Raw genomic sequence first — 24,609 nt, 5'->3', positions numbered from 1 at the left:
ACTTAGATCCACACTAAAACCTGTGCAAAATGTTCATGGCAGTTTTATTTGTAATAGCCCGAAGTTGTGAACAAACTCATGTTCATTAACGTGAATGGCTAAACTGTGGAACATCCACATTATGGAATTCAACACACCAATAAAAAGGAACACACTATTGATGCATACAAGAACTTGAATGGATCTCAAGGGCATTAGGTTGAGTGAAAAAAGCCAATCTCAAAAAGTCACATACTGTATGATTCCACTTACAAAGCATTCTGTAAATGACAGCATGATATGGAGAACAGATTAGTGGCTGCCAGGGATTAGGGACGGTGAGGAGAAGGGTGTTGGGTATGACTAGAAAGGGGTGGCATGAGGGAGCTCTTCATGATAATGGAATTGTTCAGTATCTTGATTGTGGCGGAGGTTACACAAGTCTATTCAAGTGATAAAATGGCATAGAACTAAACATACACATTGTATAAATGTCAGTTTCTTGGTTTTGGTATTGTATTTATGGTTATATAATATGACATAATGATTAGGGGAAACTGGGCCTCTCTGTAGTATTTTTGCAACTTCCTATGAGTCAATAATTATTTCAAAATACACTTATGTACTTTATATATTTTATTCAAAATATATATACATATACCCAGACTTAGCCATGTGTGGTCCACTAGCCCCAAGTTGCTTTTAAAATTAAAATTAACTAAAATAAAATTTTAGTTCCTTGATCACACAAGTCATGTTTCAAATGCTCATGTGGCTACCTTATACTATAGCACAAATATAGAACATTTCCATCAACACAGAAAGTTCAACTGGCACAACTGCTTTAGACAAATCAATAATGCCATTTGCCATACGTGTGGGCACCTACACATTTCTTAGTGAACTATCTTAAAATTATAAATCAAAAGACATTAGTATGTACCAGCAAAATTTAAATAGAAAAAAAATGGATTTAATGTGATGCTTTTAAAAGCTACCATGATTTTTGAGGCTATACCCCATATTTTAATAAGAAAAGGGAATGAAACATTTGCTTCATGTTTGAAATAGGAATAGGTTTTTTTCCTTATCTGCCAAGGCAGTTGCACTTTCTTTCCATAATCACAATATAGAATATATAGGCAATGGGCAAAATAGAAGGGGTGGACAGGTAGGGGAAAGAGGTATCAGCAGGAAAAATACTTTAAACATCCCATATTTTTTGTTATTTTCTGTTTCTTAGTGACCAGTTTACCAATGGTAGCTTACTATTGCAGAGGAAGCATGGTTTAGCGACCAGACCTTAAACCAGAATTCTATTTCTGGTTCAAAGTGACCTTGAGGGAAGTGACTCTTCTCATTCTCATAACTAATAAGCAAATTAAGATAAAACTGACTATTGCTCTGGTGGACTATAGGATGTTATTCTAAAATTATTCTAATGTTTTAGGCTATGTATAAAACTCTTCACTTACAAGTAGATTAAATACAAAGTTTTGAGGAACTTACTCATGGCAAGAGTCACATGAAGTAGAAAGAGGAAGTTTGTTTTAGCAGGCATGAACAGTTTTAGTATTTGAGTTTGGGGGTTAAAGTCAAGAAAACTCAGACATAGGGTAAAAGTTTTTCTTAATCCTTTCACAGGTTAGTAATTTTGGGAAAACTTTGGGAGAATGGCAGGCAGTTTGCATTTTAGATATCAGATTTTGAAGTTAAAAAGTCCAGGGTTTGAATTGCAGCTCTGCCAGTTACTGTCTAAGTTATTTAACTTTAGTTCTCAGTTTTACCATCTATACAATGGGGCTAATTAATGCCTTTTTGTTAGGGTTGTTATGAGAAGGGTATATAATAATACAGAGCTGTAATTACTGATCATAATATTAATTTTATCAAGACATGGAATGGAATGACGGTGGTGTTAGGAGCAAACAAATAGCTTTGTTTGCTCTTTTATGAAGATTTATTTTTAGCCACATAATGGTTTTCTTGGGGGAGTACTAATTTTGGCTTTATAACAAATTGGTTGATATTGTGCTTCCTAAAGCTGTTCTTAATGTGTGGCTAAATTGATCAAAATCATTTGATTTAAAGCCAAGAGGGATAAATCTGTTTTTGTAAAATCTAGCAGACCAAAGTATAAGCAGAAAACTAAGACAAATAAAAGCACACATTTATGAAATTTTATTTCAGTGCAATACCTGTAACATGTTTCTACAGCTATATTCACATAATATCTGAATGAACAGTGAAAGGATTTACTTAGGGGCTTCCCTGGTGGCGCGGTGGTTGAGAGTCCGCCTGCTGTTGCAGGGGACAGGGGTTCGTGCCCCGGTCTGGGAAGATCCCACATGCCGCAGAGAGCGGCTGGGCCCATGAGCCACGGCCGCTGAGCCTGTGCTCTGCAACGGGAGAGGTCACAACAGGGAGAGGCCCGCGTACCACAAAAAAAAAAAAAAAAGAAAAAAAAGAAAGGGTTTACTTAATTATAAAGATATATTAAAAATCTACAATGTACAATGTCAAATTATCAGAAAACGTTCCATATGAATTTTCTTTTTCTTTGCCTGCTAAACTGCTAAACCATTGAAAAAGAGGTCAAGAACCAGAGCCAACATACTTATTTGGATCCTTCCAGCCCTGGTACACTGTAGCAGAGCAGAACAGTTCCAGTTTCAGCCAGTCGTTCACTGGCATGTGGTCAGTTTGAAGTTTCCTGCTGTATTCCTCTAAACTAAAGAGAAGGAACCAAAAATGCTGACATCCTCATTTGACTTCATCACTCATGCCTGAGCACATACACCAACACTTCCTGTGCAAAACCTACCCTGACTCTGCAGAGGACACTCTCAGCCCTCAGCTGATCTGGGTAGGGATGCTGGCTTGGGTTGGTGAAGTTTGGAAAGCATTAGCCCTCGGTTGGATACCTCACACTGTATGAACATGCCATGTCTCATTACTATGCCTTTCATTTCATAGAGATAAGCTTTCAAAGCTTATAATAACAATATTCATTGATAGTAAGTGATTGTTACAGGCCAGTTAGTAGCTCTCAAGACCACCACCCTGTGAAAGTTATACTGGATGACAGCACGTTTAAGAAAGAGCTAATTTAGAAATATAATGCTATGGAAATTGAAATGAAAAAAATGTATCAGAATATCTGAAATGTATATATCTTGTCTCTCTAATATCAGTATGTCCGTATCTATCCTACCTTAACACTCCTGGCCTCAGTTTTCTTATCCATACAAAGGGAGGATTTCTAAATTTCTAAGGCTTTGTGATTTTAGCATGTGTTTCTCCAAGTAGTTTTCTCCATGTTTCCACTTCTTGGTTCATAAGCTACATTAATGTTTATTTTATTCTACCTGTCAAAATTTCCTCAAGTACTTTAAGGTAATACACTATTTTCAGTTTGTTATTCTTTCAGAAACAGAATAATTTGAAGAAGTGCTGTTGCAAAGTTGTACTGAGTCTAGATATTATAGTTTGATTCTGACTACACCATCTAAATATCACATGAAAGGGAAATTAGAATTTGGGTTATTATGTAAATGTTAAATCCATGTGGTGATAAACCTTAGATGTTTTGAGACGTCTATGTTATGTGATACATTATCTAAAACATTGACTTTAATTAGTAATTTTCTCTTACAAGCATGGCAGGGATGGAAAGTTTGCTCGTTGGTGCCTCTCCTTTAAAATCCTGATTTTTTTTTTTTTTTTTTAAATGAAGAAGTCATTTGGAATTGCTAGTAACCTGGGAAGGAAACAAAGTCCCTTTGCTTGGGGGGACCTTGGTTTTGCTATTCAGCATTTCTTATGACTTTCTTATGACCATGAAAAAATATGCTAAGATTCTTTATGACCTAGTTTTAAAGGATAGTTTGTTATAAATTTAAAGACTCTAACTACAATAAAATCACAGGTAGTTGGCCCCATCCTTCCCATTTTACCACAGTATTCTAGAGTTCTCTCACCACATTTTGAAATACCTTCGTGGAATTTTGAAATTCGTTACTTGCGTAGTTCTTTGAGGCTGCATCAGTGCTAGAAGAGGAGTTATGAAACATAGCTGTGCACTTCCCCTTAGTTAGTTCTTCACCATGTTGAACAGAAGATGTGTGCGTGTTTGGTGTCTAAATACAGAATGCCTATAGATTGTACCTACAAGTTGTATATCCGACGAATTCCTCAAGCAGGAAATAAGTATGATTAATCAGAAGAATAAAAGGCACTGCTGGATGTTGTTTGAAAGGAATCCTTTATGGGGGGCTGTGAGTATTGTTATTGCAGTTTCCATTTTTGAAATATCTTAGGTTAAAAACATTTGAAATTTTTGAGTATGCAAAGTATATGAGTAGATGAAGTAACTGGTGTTTGTCTCTTTGTTTACTACTAAATTGTAAGTAATTTGTATCATTATTGAAAAATTATCCTGGCTCTTGTCTAGAATGGTTTCATACTGTGATTTTAGCACAAAGGTACACTTTTTCTTGTTTTCATGGCCCAAGTACGATTACTTGAGATAATGGCATTTCTTCCTGAGGATTCATAGCATAGCAGTGTTCCCTGAGAGCAGTGAAAGTGAACTGTGCTTTAAGTGCAATCGCTGTTGACTTTTCTTAGCTGAGCCTTTTTATTATAACCTCATTCCTTCTGTTTCTATTTCTCCTCCTTCCTTCTGTTTCTAATATGTAAAAGCTACACTTCAAGTTTCTTAGAACTTATTTGTGCACTTAATATTCTCTCATTCATCAGTTATTTGGGGAAAGATTCCCTCTACTTCTAAAACATCAGCAAGGTACATTGGTAACGCACAAGGTTAAGGATTTCCTGAAATTACATATGATTTATTGGACTCTGAAGTCAGTTGACTTGCCTAGATCCTCCTAGCGTTATAATGTTCTCATGGTCTTTTTCTATTTAACTGAAAAACAACGTTAGATGAATGTTTTGTTCAGAAAAACAGTTTTAAACAGATTTTTGATTTGTAGTAAGGAGAAAGAAAATAAACATTTAGGTGTAACTACTGATAACATTTTGATGTGTTTTTCCTCTTTGAATCTGTTGTTTGGCAAAGCTGAGGTCGTAATTTACATGGATTTTTAAAATCATGCTTTCCCCTTCCCACATAACATTAGATGTTTCACATTACAAAACTTCTTAGTAAAAATTCAATAGCTGTATGATATTCTGTTAAAAAGTAGTACTTTAATTTAGTTAATATATCCTCCATTGTTAGATATTTAACATCTTTCAAGTTTTTGGATTATAAATAACTGAGAGAACACCACCATTTTTTGAAGACTGTCTTTGCAAGGTGCCTTGGGGAGGAAAAATCCCATTGTGTTTGTATTCTTGATTTAAGATATTAATAATAGCTATACCTTAGAATTTTAAGGACATTGAATTAGGATTTTAAACGAACGTGTTAGGTTCCATGTTGGTTTAAACTTACGAATCACACATTTTAAAAACTTTTACTTCTGTGTGGCAGGGAGCCTATGTGCTAGCTATTTTTCAAATGTAGATGACATTGCTTTCTTCATAGAGAAAAACTGGAGTGGTTTCTATAGAATATTTGCAGATAGGTGATCACTGAAGAACATTGAAAGAGAACTTCCCTAACTAAGGCAGGTTCTTCTATGCCACAAGCCTCATGTGAATGGAAAACTAGATCGATGCATAAAAGCATGGGCTATGAAAATACTGGTGCTGGGAAAAACACAGATTCACAAGACTTTAGCCAAAGCCTTTAGTTTTTCTTTGTTTCACTAGGTTAGAAATGGCCTGAGATTCTCCCAATAATTCAGCCACAAAAGAAAGAAAAAGCTTGTTGTTCTTCGTTCCCATTGTATAGAGGCCCCTGTGTCACAGACTTGCACCAACGTGGAGTACTGACCTACCTTGTGGAATGAATGGAACTGAGTTTAGAGTACTTTGAGTTACTTATAAATTCTTAAATGTGTCTTGCATTTAAAACTTTATAGGCATGATGATAAATTTTAATAGAATACAAATAGCTAGAGTAATGTGAATATACAATCAAAATATGGAAGTTTGGAGTCTTATTCTTCAAGTAATTATTTTGGATTGGAAAATTTGATTTCAGGATTTTAGGGGATTTATTTTTTCTTTGCCCTGCTCTGCGTCCTCCTCACTAGTTTAGATGGTAATATAAGTTACTATCCGACTTTTCTTTATTATGATGAGTAAAATTTTACTGAACATGTATTATACTTAGAAATAGTCATTTCTCCTAATTTTTATTGTAACTTTAAAATTTAGGATCTGGTTGCTATTAAACACCAGATTATATGTATACATATATATTTTATATTAAAAAAAAAGTCAAAGTAGGATTTATTATAGGACCTGTAGGTTTTATTCTCTAATAACAAGTATAAATAGAGTTATTTATAAGACAAAAGGGGACTCAGAATTAGGCTGAAAACCACAGTAGTTCAAGGGGGGTTTTTTTGGCCCCCATTGTTTTTTAGGCATGCCAACCTGTGTATGCTTCTTCAGAGCGTGCATACGGTGCACACAGTGTTCTCAGGATCAGCTTTGTCACTGAACCAATTGGACTCCTGTCCACCGTTTACACACTTCTTGGCATTTCTCCTGCACATTTGTTTTCATCTTTCCAACTCATTTGCTCCTCTGGCATTAGGACCAACAGCTGCAGTTGCACATGGGGTCCGTAAAGTAGCTGAATAATAAAATGCTATGACCTGGTTCTTCTATAGTTTCAATGATGACTGTGTTGGTAACTCAGAAATGCTGCAGATATGTTTGGCAGGTCAGGTGAAACATCATCTTTATTTTACAGGAAGAAAGTTTATGTATAAAAAGTATTGGTAATTGATACTGAGTGATATAAGTTATATCTCCTAAATCCTAGTCTTATTGTTTACTGAGTACCTATTAGACACAGTGCTTGGTGTTATATGCACATTATTTCGAATCCTTAGAATAATCTTGTAAGATAGCTGATATGACCATATTTTTCAGGTGGAGAAAGCAGACTCAATGAGGTTATATACCCATATCTACATATTCAGTATTACATGGTAAATAGCAGAACTGGAATTCAAGTCCAAGATCATCTGTTCCCAAAGATTGTAGCCTATCCATTACACACTGTACAGCCATTTTTTGTGTGTATGAATAGTATTTTATTTCCATTTTGCTGTTGATGACCATCAATTATTATGTAATGAAAGGTTCTATGAACATTACATCTTTTAGTGGAATTATTGTGTTATGCGTATGTTCAGCTTTAGGAGACGTTGCCTAAAGGTTTTCCATAGTGGTTTTAAGGTGTGAATATTCTAGTTCCCCTTCCTAGCCAATACTTTGCTTGTCTAAAAAAATTTTAGCCATGTGGCAGGTATCTAGTGGTATCATTTTGTGATTTTAATTTGCACATCTCTGATTAATGATTTTTATATGCTTATTGGAGACCTTTTGTGAGGTTCCCAAGCAAAGCTTTTGTCCATTAAAAAATAGGGTGGGAGCCGAAAGTAAAAAGAGTGAAAAAGAAACATTTAATATAAAGTTGAGCAGTGATAAGTGCTATTAAATAACAAAGAACAAGGTACTAGGATCGATAGAAACGGACAGATGGGGTTGTGAGGAAGGAAAGACCTACCTGAGAAAGTGGCGTCGAAGTGCAGATTTGCATGAATTGTGTTACAGAAGCAAGAGGAAAATCTAGATGAAACGTTCTAGGCAGAGGGAACTGCAAGTGCAAGGGACTTGAGGCAGGAATGAGGTTTGGCAGTAAGAACTTGGCAGGGAAGTAAGTATTTAAATTCCTACACAACTGTTCAGTTTATGAGGGAAGGGAAGGTCTTTACTTTTACCCACCTCCAACCATACACTCAGTAAGATATTATTTGGCTTTTTTTCTTGTTTATAAAGATCAAAGGCTTTTATTCCGTCAGTGGGGTTTCATGTTTGAACTAATAACTTCATATTTGGCCAACTAATTGCTGTATAATATCGAAACACATTTACTGGTGATGTTTTATGAATGTTTATTCAGTGAACATTTATTGGACAGACGTGATTGATTGGATGTATGGAGGAGGGAGAAGGTGGAGAAAGAGTTGCTGATTAAAGCAAAGAAGAAAGGAGTTACTGGAGAGAGTCCTAGAGAACCAGGAGAGTTGGTTGTGAGGCGGCCCAGGAGGAAAGAATGTCAAGAAGGAGAACGAGGTCAGCACTGTCAGGTGCTCCCAGAGAAGTGTAGGGGTTCAAGAACTGAATGGTGGGACTTCCCTGGTGGCACAGTGGTTAAGAATCCGCCTGCCAATGCAGGGTACACGGGTTCAAGCCCTGGTCCGGGAAGATCCCACATGCCACGAAGCAACTAAGCCCGTGCGGCACAACTACTGAGCCTGTGGTCTAGAGTCCACAACTACTACTGAAGCCCACGCGCCTAGAGCCCGTGCTCTGCAACAAAAGAAGCCACCAGCGAGAAGCCCGCGCACCTCAACGAAGAGTAGTCCCCGCTCGCCACAACTAGAGAAGCCCGCGCACCGCAACGAAGAGTAGTCCCCGCTCGCCACAACTAGAGAAAGCCCACGCGCAGCAACAAAGACCCAACGCAGCCAAAAATAAATACATAAATTAAAAAAAAAAACAAAAACGAAAACCTGAATGGTGACCTGTGGGTTTGCTGATTGCAATGTCCCACTGGCCTTGGTGGGAGTAGGATCAGGTGCATGTTAGACTGGTAGGCTAAGGAGCAACTAACTGGTGAGAAAGTGGAGGCGGTGACCTTGGAGTTCCCACTTTTTGAGAACTGTCAACAAGAAAAGCGATGCGATTAGATAGCTGGACAAGAATATAAATGGAGCCAAGAAAGGACTTTTTTGTTTTATTGATATTTTGGGTTTTGGGGGAAGGGGGGGTTTGAAAGAGACTTAAGGTTTTTTTTTTCCTGTAACAGGAAGTCATCCTTTGCTCTTCTTGTCTCAGAGTAGACAGTTGTGTCTCCCTTCCCCCCTGCCCCTTTAAACATGTTTAAAACTTCTTACAACTATGTAGTTTTCTAGGTATTCATAGGGGGTTCACCTATGTGGTCTAACTGATCTTCTTGAGAGGGAGGTACCAAATATTAATCTACCTGTTTCTTAGATGAAAGCCTCAAAGCTCAGAAGTTGTAGCTGAGAAGTCATTCCCCACTGATAAGTTGTGGGGCAAGAAATTTTTAAGTATACCCTATCTTGCCCAGAGTTTGGGAATCTGTATTTGCAGCATTAACTGACCATGATTTGCCCCGTATTCAAGTGGTTATCCTCTGGTTACCCCAAAAGTAAATCCAGGGTGTTTAGATATAATTCATAAGGCAAACTAAGAAGCTTTCCCAAATCCCCCTGCACACACACCCTTCTCACCCACCTGTGCACCCTCATATATACACACACACCACTCATCCTGCATACATATCTCTGCCACACACACAGCCTCAAATGTTCACAGTTTGATACACCTTAGTCCTAGTCTCAAAGGACCCTTGCCCACAAAACTAGACTACTTTCCTCTTTCTGGGGTTGGATTTGGGATAAAAAGGTAAAGTTATGTTAGAAAGAATTGATTTTATGAGCTCAGATGAGAGACCATAAATATAGGCATACCTTATTTCCTTGTGCTTCACTTTATTGAGTTTTGCAGATATTGCATTTTTTACAAACTGAACGTTTGTGGCAGCCCTGCGTTGCCAGATGATGGTTAACAGTTTTTAGCAATAAAGTATTTCTTAATTAAGGTATGTACATTGTTTCTTTAAGACATAATGCTATTGCACACTTAACAGACTACACTATAGTGTAACCATAACTTTTATATACATTGGGAAACCAAAAAATTCATGTGACTTGCTTTATTGCAATATTTGCTTTATTATGGTGGTCTGGAGCCAAACCTGCACTATCTCAGAGGCATGCCTATAAATCCTTAGGTTTCAACAGTAAGAGTTCAGTTTTTGCTGAATCATTCAGTTTTTGCTGAATTTGCTTTCGTTCCCAAAGAGGACCCTGTAGAACTTATGCTAAACAGTTTTTGCATAGCTTTGATCTAGAGCAATAGATGTTTGTATGCTTTGGTCCTTCAGGATAATTTTTGAGTTGTGGGGATTAACTGTTCAGCGTTGGATTTTATGAGCACAAAACTGGGATTGACATAATTTTCATTGTGGCGTGATCTCAGCACCTAAAGTATAAAAAAGAAGGTTCATAATGTTGATATTTTGATAATTTTTACAGAGTGATGTTTGTGTGGTATATCTTTTTCACTTACCTAGTGCTAGACATCTATAACAGTTGTTAACACGTTTCCACCCCTCACCTCTCAAAGAGGTGAAAGTCTTTGTTGTGTGAACATATTAAAAACTCATCAAGAGAAAGGAACCAGTGTCTCCTTTTTTTGTCTGTAAAGTTTAGGTTGGAACTTTGCAAATTGTAGATCCCCAATAAGTCTTGTTTATAGAACATTCTTTGTTCTTAATCCTTTTTCCACTTGTCACAAATATTTGTAAAAATATAGTTACTAATATAATTAATGTATTAACATAAATATTTATTATGTTATATATATGTACTCCCCAAAGAGAGTCTTCACTTTCATATATTTCAGAAAGTTTCTTAGACAAAGAAAAAAGAATGAAAACATCTAGATTCCGATTTAGATGCATCACTTCTTAAAAGAATGTGGATTAAGAATGAAGAATGGGGAAGGCAACAGACTAGGACCCAGATATTTGTATACTTTCCTCCAGCCTCTGTTCTAGAGTCAACGTTAAATATATGGAAAGAGAGGGAATATTACCCTAATGAAGATAGCAATGATCTCATGATGTGAAGAATTGGATCCCATTATTCTCATTTGACTAAGATATATTATCCTTCTGATTTTAATAAAAAAATATCCCTGGGGCATTGGTTCAAGTCCCAATGGTTGGACTTTGACGAAAAAGGGCTGGAGACCCTCTGACATAGACTTATCTTCAACACTTGTTTTCTTTGCAGTGTGGTAGCTGGGAAGGGAAAGTACTTCTCTCATATGCTAACCATATCAGAGGAATGATGGGCAATTAAAAAGAAATGCTTCTGACTCCGGAAGTTGCTTTTTGAGGTAGTGTGCGGGATAGTGTGGTCTTTGTGAGCTTCCACCATGGCATACTGGGGCCAGGGCCAGAAGGTGCAGAAGGTGATGGTGCAGCCAGTCAATCTCATCTTCAGATTCTTGCAAAATCTCGGATTCAGGTGTGGCTTTATGAGCAAGTGAATATGCGGATAGAGGGCTGTATCATTGGTTTTGATGAGTATATGAACCTCGTATTAGATGATGCAGAAGAGATTCATTCTAAAACAAAGTCAAGAAAACAACTGGGTCGGATCATGCTAAAAGGAGATTACATTACTCTGCTCCAGAGTGTCTCCAACTAGAAATGATCAATGAAGTGAGAAATTGTTGAGAAGGCAATACAGTTTTTTTAGGTGTCCTTTGTTAGAAGTGTAGTTCTGAAGCATTTATTCATATTGTTTTGCTCACCTTTGTGTTGTTACCAGATGACAATAAATGCTGTGGGATTGTTTTTATTAAAATATTTACATTGTTTCCTTTAAAAAAAAATGCTTCCACCAAATCAGGGTAGACTTTTTACTCCATCATTGTTTTTTGTTTTTGTTTTGTTTTGTTTTTTGTTTTTGGCCGCACCATGTGGCTTGAGGGATATTAGTTCCCCACCTGGGATTGAATCCAGGCCACAGCAGTGAAAGAGCCAAGTCCTAACCACTGGACCGCCAGGGAATTTGTTACTGCATCGTTGTTAACACTTTGCAAACTGGGCAGAGAAGTTCCATTTATTTCAATGTTTTCTTTTGCTTGTCAGGTACTTCGTACCTTGCAAATATATTTTTGCTCTAAATCATCTTCATAGAACTAATTGCAAAACAGTCAAATAAAAAAACTCTTACATAGAATGTTAAGCAAAAATACAAAATTCTTGGTACACACTGAAAATATCTAAGAAAATGTCACCTTTTTCAGACGTTGCATTTTGTGTTTCAGTGTCTGTGACTGGTTAACTCTGTTGTTTAACCTGGTGCTTCTTAGGCTTACATGATAAATTTATCTCCAATTAGGATAGGTAACTTGAGTCTGTTTCATATTCACGGACAAAACCCTAACAATATCCAGTCACTTCATAATATGAACTATTTGTCAAGAAGGAGTTTCAGCAAGAAAAAGAGAATGTGGTGAGAACTGAGCTGGTGGTAATGTTACTCGAAGTGCACCTGCACAGGGCATCTTTGTTGTGGGTACAATTGCCATCTCACCTGGTACTTCAGTAATACCTCCTGCTCAGACCTTTCAGTCATACTACACCTAAGGGTTGTACCCAGAAATTTTTAGTATGCCATTTCATTTTGGAAAACAAATAAATATTTATTCTTGTCCTTGTTGCTCTAGCCCCTTTCTCCTTTTCTGCTGAAACCAGTAAGAATGAGGAGGGATCCTCCTTCCTCCAACATTCATTCTCATTAGTTTAGAATAGAAGAGATCTTTGAAGATGATCTAACCTAGTGCTCTCATTCTGTGACTGCAGTGCACAGGACCAGAGAGGGCAATGGCTTGCCATATCATACCAGCGGTTAAGCAGGGACTAGAGTCCAGGTTTCTGAATTTCTAATTAGGGAGTCTTTCTATTATTGAGCTTTGTAAAAGCTAAGGGCTTAAAAACATTCCAAAAATATGTGCCTAGGTATAGATTCAATAGTGAAGGGAGATAGAACAATACTCCCAAGGTTATTTGATCACTGCTCAGCTGGCACAGTGGCTACTTATAACAAGTTCTAGGCAACACTGCAGACTGCCCAGTATTTGAAGAAGATAAATTATCAGGCGTCTCTGCTTCCAACACCTTTTTATCTCAAGAACCTTTATGGGGATTATTGACTATTTGACACGTGTCCTACAGCTTAAGTTTGGGGACCCTATTATTAGATTCTGAGCAGAGTGGCTTGAGATGCTGTTGTGGAGACAATGTTAGAACAGCCAGAGGTGAACCTGGAGCTAAAGAGGACACTACTAATTTGCCTTTCTTAGATCTGCCTTTTTTTTCTTTCTGAGTAATTCTGACAGAATCAATTTCCTAGAAACTATAAGCCAGATTCTTTTTAGTTTTTTTTTAATTTTTTCGCGGTATGCGGGCCTCTCACTGTTGTGGCCTCTCCCGTTGCGGAGCACAGGCTCCGGACGCGCAGGCTCAGCGGCCATGGCTCACGGGCCTAGCCGCTCCGCGGCATGTGGGATCTTCCCGGACCGGGGCACGAACCTGTATCCCCTGCATCGGCAGGCAGACTCTCAACCACTGCGCCACCAGGGAAGCCCCTTTTTAGTTTTTTTTTTATTGTCTTGATAGTTAGTAGATCCACCCAAGAACATAGTGGGGTGAACATTGAAAAATATGTGTAGGAAGAATAAATATTATTTTTAGAAAATTATCATTTATGACATTAAAAATTTTGGAAAACAGAAAAAGGAAAACATCACCAATATTTCTTCCTCACAGCTGCTCTTATAATTTTGAGATACAGAGGCTTAGACTTTTCTTCCTAAGAATCTTTTCTTTTTTATGTAGTTGTTCATAGTTAGTACTCAGTTATGTATTTTTTTCCCCTACACTTCCAGGAGGTAGTGTGGCTTAATGATCAGACCCAAGCTTTGGTCTTACATGAGGTTCTAGTCTCAGCAGTGAGATGTAGGGCAAAGAACTTAGTTTCTGAGTCTGTTTCCATAACTGAAAAATGAGGATAGTAATACCTACTTCATAATCTCTGTGAGGTTTAAATAAAATATTTGTAAAGTGCTTATTATAGTTCCTAGCACATACTAGGGACTCAGTAAATAGAACATTTATTATTTTTTTTATAAATTTATTTATTTTTGGCTGCGTTGGGTCTTCGTTGGCTGCATGCAGGCTTTCTCTGGGCTCTAGAGCACAGGCTTAGTAGTTGTGGCGCACGGGCTTAGTTGCTCCGCGGCATGTGGGATCTTCCCCGACCAGGGCTCGAACCCATGTCCCCTGCACTGGCAGGTGGATTCTTAACCACTGCACCACCAGGGAAGTCCCCATTGTTAATATTATACCATTCACATTTCCCTTATGCCATATAGTCTTTGTGACCATATTTTAATTTTATTAAAAAAAATTTTTGGCTGCACCCTGCAGCAGGTAGGACCTTAATTCCTCAACCAGGGATCAAACCCACTCCCCCTGCACTGGAAGGCGGAGTCTTAACCACTGGACCACCGGGGAAGTCCATGACCGTATTTTTAATAACTGCATGATATTCTATCAAGTTGAATACATTCTTATTTGCATAACCATTCATCTATTATTAGATTCTTAAGTTGCCTCTAAATTTTCCCTAGAATAAAAAATTCTTCAGCAAGCTGTTATTCATTCAGCAGATTCAGTAAGTACTCACTGTGTATAAGGACCTTTGCTTGACACCAGGAGCACAAAGATCAGATTGGCACAGTCCCTGGCTTTGAGGGGCTATCGGTTTGTAAATGGAGATGTGTGCAGAGAACTCTGGCCTGTAGTAAACACTGTCACTGTCCAAGTTACTGAAAAGGTGCTGAGAAGAGACAATGTCAGACTCTGCCTGGAGAGCTCACAGAAGGGAGGAGAGGGTTGTGGGAGACGAATCAAGTGAGTTAATGGGGGTGAGGTGCAGGTTATTAAGGGCTTTTTTTTTTTTTTTTTGCGGTACGCGGGCCTCTCACTGCTGTGGCCTCTCCCGTTGCGGAGCACAGGCTCCGGACGCGCAGGCTTAGTGGCCATGGCTCACGGGCCCAGCCGCTCCGCAGCATGTGGGATCTTCCTGGACTGGGGCAAGAACCCGTGTCCCCTGCATCGGCAGGCGGACTCTCAACCACTGTGCCACCAGGGAAGCCCTATTAAGGGCTTTTTAAGCCCTCATACAGAATGGAACTTTCATCCTCAGTGCAAGGGGAAAGTCAGTTTTGAGAAGAGAATTCTCATTATCTGCTTAGGTTTTATAGCCTGTACAGGGCAAAGTGGAAGCAGAGAGTTTAATTAGGAAATTATTAAGGAATCCAGGTGAGAGGTGGTATGGCCTAGACCAGGTGGAAGTGGTGGAGGGGCCATATTAGAAGTGGCCGTATTGGAAGAAATAGCCCATGTCACGAGCTGTCAGGTTGTATGTGAAGATGTCAGTGAAAGAGAGAAGTCAAAGATGGGCTCTCAGGCTTTCAGCTCGAGTGATTGGAATGTTGGAGTTGCTGTTTCCAAAAACAAGGAGGGATTCAGGAGGAGCAGGTTTGGGTGAGAAATTGGGAGTTGAGTTTTGGGATGTTATGTTGGAGATATTTATTAAACATTAATCAGGCAGAGATGTTCAGTAAGTAGTTAGATGTAGGAATCTGCAATTCACGGGGAAAGAGATTTGTCCTGGAGTTATAAATTTGGGAGATAGCTGTATGTTTATAGTATTTTTAACATGTTTAAAAAACTTGGTACAGTTATTTTACCCATTATTACTCCTCTCATAGAATTTTCATTGGTATTTTCATTTTTTTAATCCACATAAACTTTAGAGTCACTTTGTTTAATTTATTTCCTAAAGTATGTTGGAAATTTTACTGGAAAACTATATATATATATACACACACACACACACATATATACATATATATATGTTATATATATATAAATTTACTAGAAGACTGACTATCTGGTAATTTGAGAAGAATTGGCATCTTTAAAATGGATCTTTGTATCTAGCAGTGCATTATTTCTCTCCATTTAGTTTTATTTCTTCTGATAAGAGTTCATTTCTTTGTTCCCCAAATAGTTCATACACAGTTCTTGATATTATCCCCAAGTGTTGTGTGCCCTTGTTAGTAAATTTCACCAGTATTCTGATAGTTTTTGCCTTATAAAGGAATTATATTGATATGTTTGGCCACATCACTAAATTTCGGGTATTATAAATAATATCCTTGATTTCTTTGAATTTATTTTTCTACAGTAGAATTGTATCATTTGCAAATAATAGTTTTGTCTTTTTCCTTTCAACATTTGTGTCTCATTTCTGTTCATGCCAAGAAAAGAAGTCCTAAATTTAGGATAGTGGGTAACCATAGAGTAATGAGGTAATTAAGACGTAAAGGTCTAGTCACAGCTCACAATTTTTGTTTTATTTAGTTTTTGCTTTAAGCTTATATCCTAATTATTTCTTTTCCTTGCCTTTAAAAAATTTATTTCTGATGGATTTATTTTGAGTGCTTAGAGTTTATCTGTTTTAGATTTATGCATTATTTCCAGTAGTTGGTTTAGGTGTGGTATATATTTGGTTTTCAGCCATTTTGCTCTTCCAAGGACGTATTCTCTGATTCCTTGAGCACCACGGATTGGGGGAAAGCTCTTTTCCTGCTGAATTGACTTTCATGGATGCAGAAACAAATTAAACCCAGTAGAGAGTACGTAACCAAGAGATTTCAATCCTATAATTGCATAAACCCCTTATGAAAATTTGAAGTTTAGTAGCCTCTCCCTCTCCTTCCACATCAACAAAAACAGTAAAAATGAATTTATGTAAGTTTAAAAAAATTATTACGTGTACATTTATAATTGATTTGGAAAACTTTTATTTTCAAACTAAGTTTTGCAAATTTCAAAATTTTATTTAAGAAGATCTAAATGTAAAACCAGTTTCACTTCTGATGTGGATTGTAAATCGGAAAAGAACTTACTGATGCAGCTTAGATTTCTGGAATGCGTTATCTTGAATTTTCAAGTTAACTTTCAAGTTTTATTTTCTGTTTGTCAAGTTAAGCCTCATGTGACCTTTCTCCCTGAATGAGCAGTGGACGCTATCTGACATGTTAGGACTTTGTACCTTCAAGGGTAGATTTACAGGACAGCTTTTAATTGGCCTGTATTGCCTTGTTTAAATAGCCAAACACCTGCTAGGCAAGCCCCTGCGCATGTGAGTGGCTATATGTTCGTTCTTTCCTTTAGGATTTGCAAGGCTGGAGCACAAAGACAGCGATTGTTACCCAATAAGCAGTAGTCACACACTTCTACCAATCGCCTTAGGAGGGCTGGTTACCATGGAATCCACCATCTGTTCACTCCCCGCCGGAATGTGATTATCCTTGCTGGGCTGGAAACCGGGAGCGTGTGCTGTGTGAAATTATCTGCAATGGACTGGGTTAATGGGAGGCTAGATTTGGCTCACTAGAAGAACAAATGAAGGGAGTTTTACTTCTTAACCATTTGTGACTTCTAACCAAGAGGAATAAATTCAGCTTTTATAAGGTAAGTAATCCTAGTACTGTGTATCCAGTTTGTACTACATTTGGTGTGGGGCATTATCTCTATGTGGTCCAAGGAAAGGGAGCTATAAGCTTTTCTGGAAGGAGCCTCCAGCATTACACACTTCTGTTGATTGATTTTAAGCAGCTCAGTTATACCTATACAATTACAAGTTGATGTTGGAAAAATGAAAGAATTATTCTCTAATCTTTAAAATTTTTTCATGCCTGTGAAATTGTATTATGACCACTGAAATTGGCAAAAAGACAATCATTTTAAATGGTTTCTCAGAGTGAATTGTACCAATATGCTTTTTGAAATACACCCATGACCACAACGTGTTCAATGTCTTCTTCAAGTAAAAAAAAAGTCTCAGGTCAGGGACATTTGTAAGTTATGATTTTATTAATCATTATTCTGGCCCACATGACTGACCTACTATTTATTACTAGCTCATGTTTTGTAATGTGATGTTTATGCAGTTTTATTTTGCAATGCTTTTGCACAAGTTTCAAGGGCCTGAGCATGTGGAAACAATGTGACAGTGCTTTAACGGCAGGCATGTAGGCATAAGTGATAAAGGAAGGGGCAAAGCTAGGAAGATCTGCTTCTATTTCAAGGGCTGCCTTTGTTTTTCTGTTTGAACAGCCCCTTAAAATGTGTGGTGCATATTGTAAGCAGTAGAAGGAGATTTTGGTGCTAACAAATGGATGACTGACATTTTTCTGTGTGGCTAAGAGGTTGGTAGCTCAAACAAGGGACTTCTATGTCCTTTGTAAAGCAGCATTGTATCCCCTTCCCCAAAACTGAGCCCTAAAACATGAAAGTGAAAAACAAAAAGAGTGCTGTCTGTACTCTGGATACTTCTTTTGTGTAAGTTTTCCTATCATTTAAACCGTAGCGCCAGGGATCTGTGAGTCTAGCTGGGTCTGCCATTTTTATTTGATATAGGAAGGGGTTGCAAGGAGAGGATTTGCTAATGCAGCTTTAGTTCCTCTAATTCTGCTGTTCTGCTGTCGTTTTGGACATTCATGCCAGTGGGTCAGTGGCCGCCCAGAGAGCTAGAAAGGGTCATTGCCAACAGGCCCTACTTGTTTGATTTTTTTTATTATAATATAAAATTAGATAACCTTGAATTGGTCAAGGACTCATGTTCTTACTTCAAGAACAGGTTTTCAGGCCTGACTGCTAATTGTGGGTTCTTGGTATTTATTGTAGTTGACTTATTGTAGCTAAAATTCTTACTTTCTTTTGTGCTTACTGGTCTAATTAATACATTATATTATTCTTATTATTCTAAAGTTTTTTAATATGCAAAATTAGATTAGGTGCATACTGGCTCTAAAAAAGCATCTTTTTCAGTAATAATAGATATGTATCTGCCTGAAAATTTCCTTGGCAGCATCTGTAAAAAATTTTAAGTGAATATTGTATTGTTTAGATGAAATTTTCACCCATAAAACAATTGTTCATAAGCAATATAAGTTTGGGGAGGAAATGAGATAATTTAAGAACATTAGGCTGTTTATGTTGCCTTAATTACCTTGTGTCTTAGAAACCTGAAAAGCCTATGAGTGAATGGGTATGAAGTGTGTGAGCATCTGTGTGCCTGGGATGTGGTTACTCAAGCAGTTAAGGTGAACTGGGCAAATCAGTACACTTCTAAAGTTCTCTAAGTGTTTGTGAATTTCTTTACTATTTTGATTGTTACTAAGTTAAAGTTATAAGATTGTGTTTTTTTTAAGTGAGTATTTATGTCAGAATGTATCCCAGTATTTTATAGGTATTGGCAGGCATTTAATCATTTGTTTTCACTTATAAATATGTTTATTAATATGTTTCTTTTTTTTTGAAAAGTCCATTCATAAAACTTTTATTCCACTTACATGAACTTAATACACATGTTCTTAACAATTATGCTTGGATTGTTCATGAAAATCTCATAAGACATTAAACAAAGCTAGCCATCATCTCAAGTTATTTCCCTGTTAACTATTTTTACAGCACATGCATGTTAGGCAAGTATCAAAACACACACACACACACAAAAACACAAAACAAAAACAAAACAAAAAAACCCCACAAAAGCAAAAAAAACCCTAAAAAATGTTAAATACATGGGTTTTTTGTTTTACTGCTTCGCTTGATATACGTGAAGTAATGAATATCACGCAATTCATTTTTACTGCATCTTTACTTGTACATTTGTTCTTAGGTTGCCTAAAACATTTAAATACAAATAAAATGAGTGTAGCAAAAATAATGAAAGCAAACAGCAGGTAACTTTACAAATAATGGAATGTGAACTGTTTCTGCCCTTATCCAGAGTAAATTGGGTCACAACTAAAGGAGCACTTCTGTAGCTGTAGTCAATGGTGTGCACATTGAGACTGAGTATTCCACAGATAACACATGGTTTAACATGTAATATCCATGGGATATCTATTTCTACTATAGCCTTGTAAGTGCTCCAAACCTAAAAGTACCCACAGCTACACCTGTGACTGGAACCAATTATCCCTTTTATTCCCCACCAGGACAAAGCAATACGAGGTAGTTTTCTTTGCTTAGACATGGAAGCAGTTTTAACACTGGCCCTTGTGAAGCCACAATGTACCAAAAGTACTATGCCAAACATTTATAACTTGTATAAAAATTCCACATCCCCATATTGGCCACCTCAAGATGAAAACAGATAACTCCCTAAATGTTAACTGGCTCTACTCCCCTAATATTAAACATAAAAACCACATGGGAAATAGAGAAATTCAAATAGAAGTAACATAAACCTGTCATAAATCATAAACAAAAAACTATTTGTGGGACAGCATGGGTGACAAATGGTCTACTGTGTAAATTTTAGAATGAGGCAGACAAAAGTTGGAAGGCCTTTTAATTTTCCCCTCCTTCTCCTTCTTCAGCTTCGTCTCCTTGGGTATCCGATGTCCACAATGTCAAGTTGTGTCTCGGTAACTGCATTATTATTAGTGTGCTGTCTTTGTATGACTCTTCGCTTAATGTATCAAGTTCAGCAATGGCTTCATCAAATGCTGCTTGTGCAAGAGAGCAGGCTTTCTCAGGGGAGTTCAGAATCTCATAATAGAACACAGAGAAGTTAAGGGCCAGACCCAATCTGATAGGATGTGTTGGCTGCATTTCCTTTTTGCTGATTTCAAAAGCTTCTTGGTATGCTTGCCGTGATTGATCCACAATCCCTTTCTTGTCATCAGCAGCAACCTCAGCCAAATAGCGGTAGTAGTCTCCTTTCGTTTTCAAATAGAAGACTTTGCTCTCTGCTTGGGAAGCATCGGGGATCAAGAACTTTTCCAAAAGAGACAGCACATCATTGCAGATATCTCTTAGCTCAGTCTCAATTTTCTCTCTGTATTCTCGAGCCATCTGCTGTTTTTTCTCAGCACCTTCTGTCTTTTGCTCAATACTTGAGACGACCCTCCAAGATGACCTATGGGCTCCTACAACATTTTTATAAGCAACTGAGAGAAGATTCCTCTCCTCATTGGATAATTCAGCTCCTTGCTCAGTTACAGACTTCATGCAGGCCGCCATGTCGTCATATCGCTCAGCCTCTTCGGCCAGTTTGGCCTTCTACACCGGCTCATTTTTATCCATGACTGGATGTTCTGTGTCCTGAGTGGGTGACGAAGGACGGATGGGGCTCAGCAGTCTCCTATTAATATGTTTCTTGCCTGATTTTTCTGAGTAATAAAGAATAAAGCCACAGGGGTGTTCAAAATGTGTTGAAAAACTTTGTTCCGTCAGCCACTGACAAGACAAGAAGCTTAGGGTTACACTTTCTGACATTGGTGAAGAGGAATGGGCAGTGGGACAGTCCCTGAAGCACCTGTGATCCCTACTAGTGAGTCCCATGACGTTAGTTTCCTCGAGGGGGTGTGGGTTTTGGACCTGGTATCTCTTATTGCTCATGGTGATGTGTTCACTTCCATTTACAAACATTGTCAGTGGTCAGACCCACCACCATGTCCACAGTCTTGTGGTAACAAGTTGAGAATGTCAGGTCAGCTGTGAAGCACTGCTTCCTGGTTCCCACTGTCCTTGTCTCTGAGGGTGGAGGGAGGTGCTAGATTTCAGTGCTTTGTGACCCTTCTTCCAACTCTTCAAACTCTTCGATGGCATGACACTTTTCAGTCCTTCAGTACAATTTAAGATTTTACTAAATGGCAAGTTTAGCTTTATGTTTGTAAATATGTAAAGCAACCCTTATTTAGAGTTATTTCTTATAAAAGTATTATATAGATGACAAATTGGAAACTCTGAATAAAGTGCCTGGAATGATTCAAATCCATAACAGTCTGAGTAGACAGCATGTCAACCCACTACTAGTTCGGGACAAACAGTCAAGTCTTTCTGCTTCTTTGACACATTATGCTGGAATGCTGCCTGACTTAACTATTTGAATAAGTAGACCAAAGAGCTCATAAACAGCAGTTAAATTATTACATTTTTCTTCCTGTTATTGCCACATTCTGTCTAACTTCTAAATTGAGTCTTTTTTGCTTTTGGGATACAGATTTATAATCCATTTTTGCCGTTCATTATTTTTGGCCATGGTGGTCCATTTGGCCCTTGCGCTGAGACGATGGAACACTAGGGATTTGAAGGAAAGGAGTGCCTGTTGATGCTGTCATTGCTGGTGCTGCTTTGTTCACATGTCCCTGGTATTGAAGCTGTTTGCATAAAAATGTGACTTTTTAAAATAGATGTAGTAAAAATTGCCTTCTTTTGCCCTCTCCTACAGTTCCATATTGCCATGGTTTCAAGAAATGCTTAGAATGAGTTAATTTTGTGCATCAGTAAAAATTTTGCATTGCTGTGTTAGTTGTAGAGCTACAGGGTGTGACACCTATATACAATGTGCACATGAATGTTGTAAACTCACCCAAAAGCTATGGCTCAAAGGTGGTTGCATTTGGCAGGATTTTTCTTTCTGTGAGTGTGCCATATATTTGATTATCATCAGTTTCTTCTGAGATATTTCTTCTTCTGTTTTTATACCTGCTCCTATGCTTCTGTAAAATAAAAAGGCAAACTTTCTATAAATTGGCAATGGGTCTATGTAGGCAGCAGCAGATCCTTGGAACAGTTCTGCGTAACACACTCATACCTTTCTCATTCAGTTGTCGCCACTTTAAGCCCAGTGATGGCTTGATAGAGTTGTATGAGGGTATCTAGCAATACCTTATCCTTAGAAAAATTCCATATTTTTACAAATAACCCCTACTCTGTGGGGGCTGTAATTGTTCTATTGTAATAAAGGTGTTGAGTTACTGACTTCCCCTGTAAGCAGTTGTTTCCTTCCTCCCTGTCTGCTTAAACCCTGTGCTCTTTTAAAATTTTTGCCAGTTTCCTGATCCTGAACCCAGATTTATTTCCATAAAGATGTATTTCCATAAGGCAAACAGATGGAATCTATTAGAGATTTTTTAGATCCCTATTATACATCGCTAGATGTTTATTTTCACGTAATTTAGAGATTGGGAGGATCTGTCAGAGAAGAATCTGAGGTCCATAAAGATTAAGCAGCTTGTCCAGGGTCACAGAACTTGAGTTGCAGAAACAGCTAATGTTCAGTATTGCATGAGGAATACAAAGATATGGGTAAAGCCAACTGACTTCCTACATTGTTACCTTGATGAGGCACAGAACATTGGGGGTATCACCCTAAAGCCTCACAAATGCAATTTTCAGTGTGCCCAGGGGGAGGGCAGCTTTGAAAGATGATTCCCTCAGTAACCAAGGCCATAAGAAACATATTTTTCATAACTGCCTAAACTGTAACTGCCAAGCCAACTAGATGTTTGTGTTTTTTAGTTTGCAGGGTCTCGCCCTTGTATCTGTATCTATAGAAGTAAAATCATGGTCAGGACGTTGCTTGGTGATTATGGCGCCCAGAGCAGGTAGCGGTGGAGCACTGAGGAAGGACAGCCTGAAGGACAAATACAGTTCCATTCTAGGGCACACTTGTCACCTGGTTAGTATATTTCTGTTGTGAGTTAATGCACTTTCTTCTGTGGACATTGCTGGAGACATACAACTTGTGTTTGCTTATCCAGCCTCCCTTCCCTCTGCTCTGCTCACCCCACCCATCTGCTTCACCTTGCTCAGGACCACTCTACTGCCTGTTGAGACATTGCTTCATCGGCTGTGTTACTATTATCAGTGTTAACCTTGCATTCACTTATCAAATATTTATTGAACCTGTACTCTATGCTGGGCAGTGTTGCAGGTGTGGAGGACAGGGCATGGAACACAATGGGTGCAGGGTCTTTAGTGAACTTACATAACAGAGGGGGAGACAGATAATACACAATTAAACAAATAAATGAACAGTGTAATTTCTACGGTTGGCAGTGAAAACCTGGGAGTACTACTTGCCTTCTCTCTATAGGATAAATTTTTCTTTGATCTCTTCCATTCACCCTCTCACTCCTCACATTCATTTATTCAACAAGTGATTAAAAGAAAACAACACTTTATTGAGGGATGATTGACATACAAAAGGCTGAACATATTTAATGTATATAACTTGACGAGCTTTGGAGATAAGTATACACTTGTAAAACCATCACCCTAATCTATGCCATAAACATATTCATCACCTCCAAAAGAAGACTTTTTGCATGTCCATCTGCCTTTGCTAGGTTCTGGATAAAGAACATGATTAGAACGGTCTGTACTCACATGGTGCTCGACTAACAATCTGTTAACCATTCAGTTGCATTCAGTATGATTGGTGACACAGTGGAGGGGTGTAGGAGACAGGAACAGGTGATTGACGACAGATGAAGTGGGCTGGGAATTATAGTCTGAGGCAGCAAAAGCAAGGAGGCATGATGGGCCTGGGAACTGCTGGTAGCTGAGTAGAATTTGAGCTAAGGTAGGGCAGGATTTGAGAATGGAGACCTTGGTTTGCATAGAAATTTTTACTCTAAAGAATGAGGAACCTTTGAATAGTTTTAAACATTCAAGGAATAGATCTTCAGTTTTGTCATCTAAAAAGATAACTGGCAGTTAAAATGATGGAAACGTTGGAGAGAACAACACCCAAGGCAGCCTGAGTTGTTCTTTTTCTCCTCTTCATCTTCATCCATAGCAGGCCAGAATTTTTCTTCTTCTATCATTACCACCACAATATAATTAAGTCATATCTTATTCTTATATTTAGATTCTAAAGTCAGCACATTAAGTAAAACTTGTATAGAGTTCAAAAAGTCCTTGAGAATTCC

At 38.0% G+C, this 24,609-nt stretch overlaps 1 protein-coding gene and 2 pseudogenes across 8 annotated transcripts in view; 2 read left to right on the top strand and 1 right to left on the bottom strand.

Moving 5' to 3' along the window:
• The window catches only part of FGD4 (FYVE, RhoGEF and PH domain containing 4), a 197,019-nt gene that overhangs the window by 66,245 nt on the left and 106,165 nt on the right, over positions 1–24,609 (top strand). For 2 of the 8 annotated variants that reach the window (XM_060306017.2, XM_060306016.2), the window contains exon 2: positions 17,048–17,347. The exons of 3 other annotated variants lie outside the window; for them this stretch is intronic. Coding sequence is in view for 1 of the 5 variants with exons in the window: in XM_060306014.2 (XP_060161997.1) it covers positions 4,247–4,256 (10 nt within the window). In the remaining 4 variants the exon portion in view is untranslated. Of the gene's footprint in view, positions 1–4,100; positions 4,257–17,047; positions 17,348–23,328; positions 23,355–24,609 lie in introns of those variants that run through there. 3 more of the 8 variants (XM_060306015.2, XM_060306014.2, XM_060306020.2) reach the window with 3 other exon arrangements.
• Positions 11,120–11,482, top strand: LOC115839112 (small nuclear ribonucleoprotein E-like; annotated as a pseudogene).
• On the bottom strand, positions 19,467–20,992 carry LOC115839113 (14-3-3 protein zeta/delta pseudogene; annotated as a pseudogene).

This window comes from Globicephala melas, chromosome 10 (assembly GCF_963455315.2).
Source record: "Globicephala melas chromosome 10, mGloMel1.2, whole genome shotgun sequence".
Classification (NCBI taxonomy): domain Eukaryota; kingdom Metazoa; phylum Chordata; class Mammalia; order Artiodactyla; family Delphinidae; genus Globicephala; species Globicephala melas.
The sequence above is the reverse complement of the archived record's forward strand: the minus strand, read 5'-3'. Positions and strand labels throughout refer to the sequence as shown.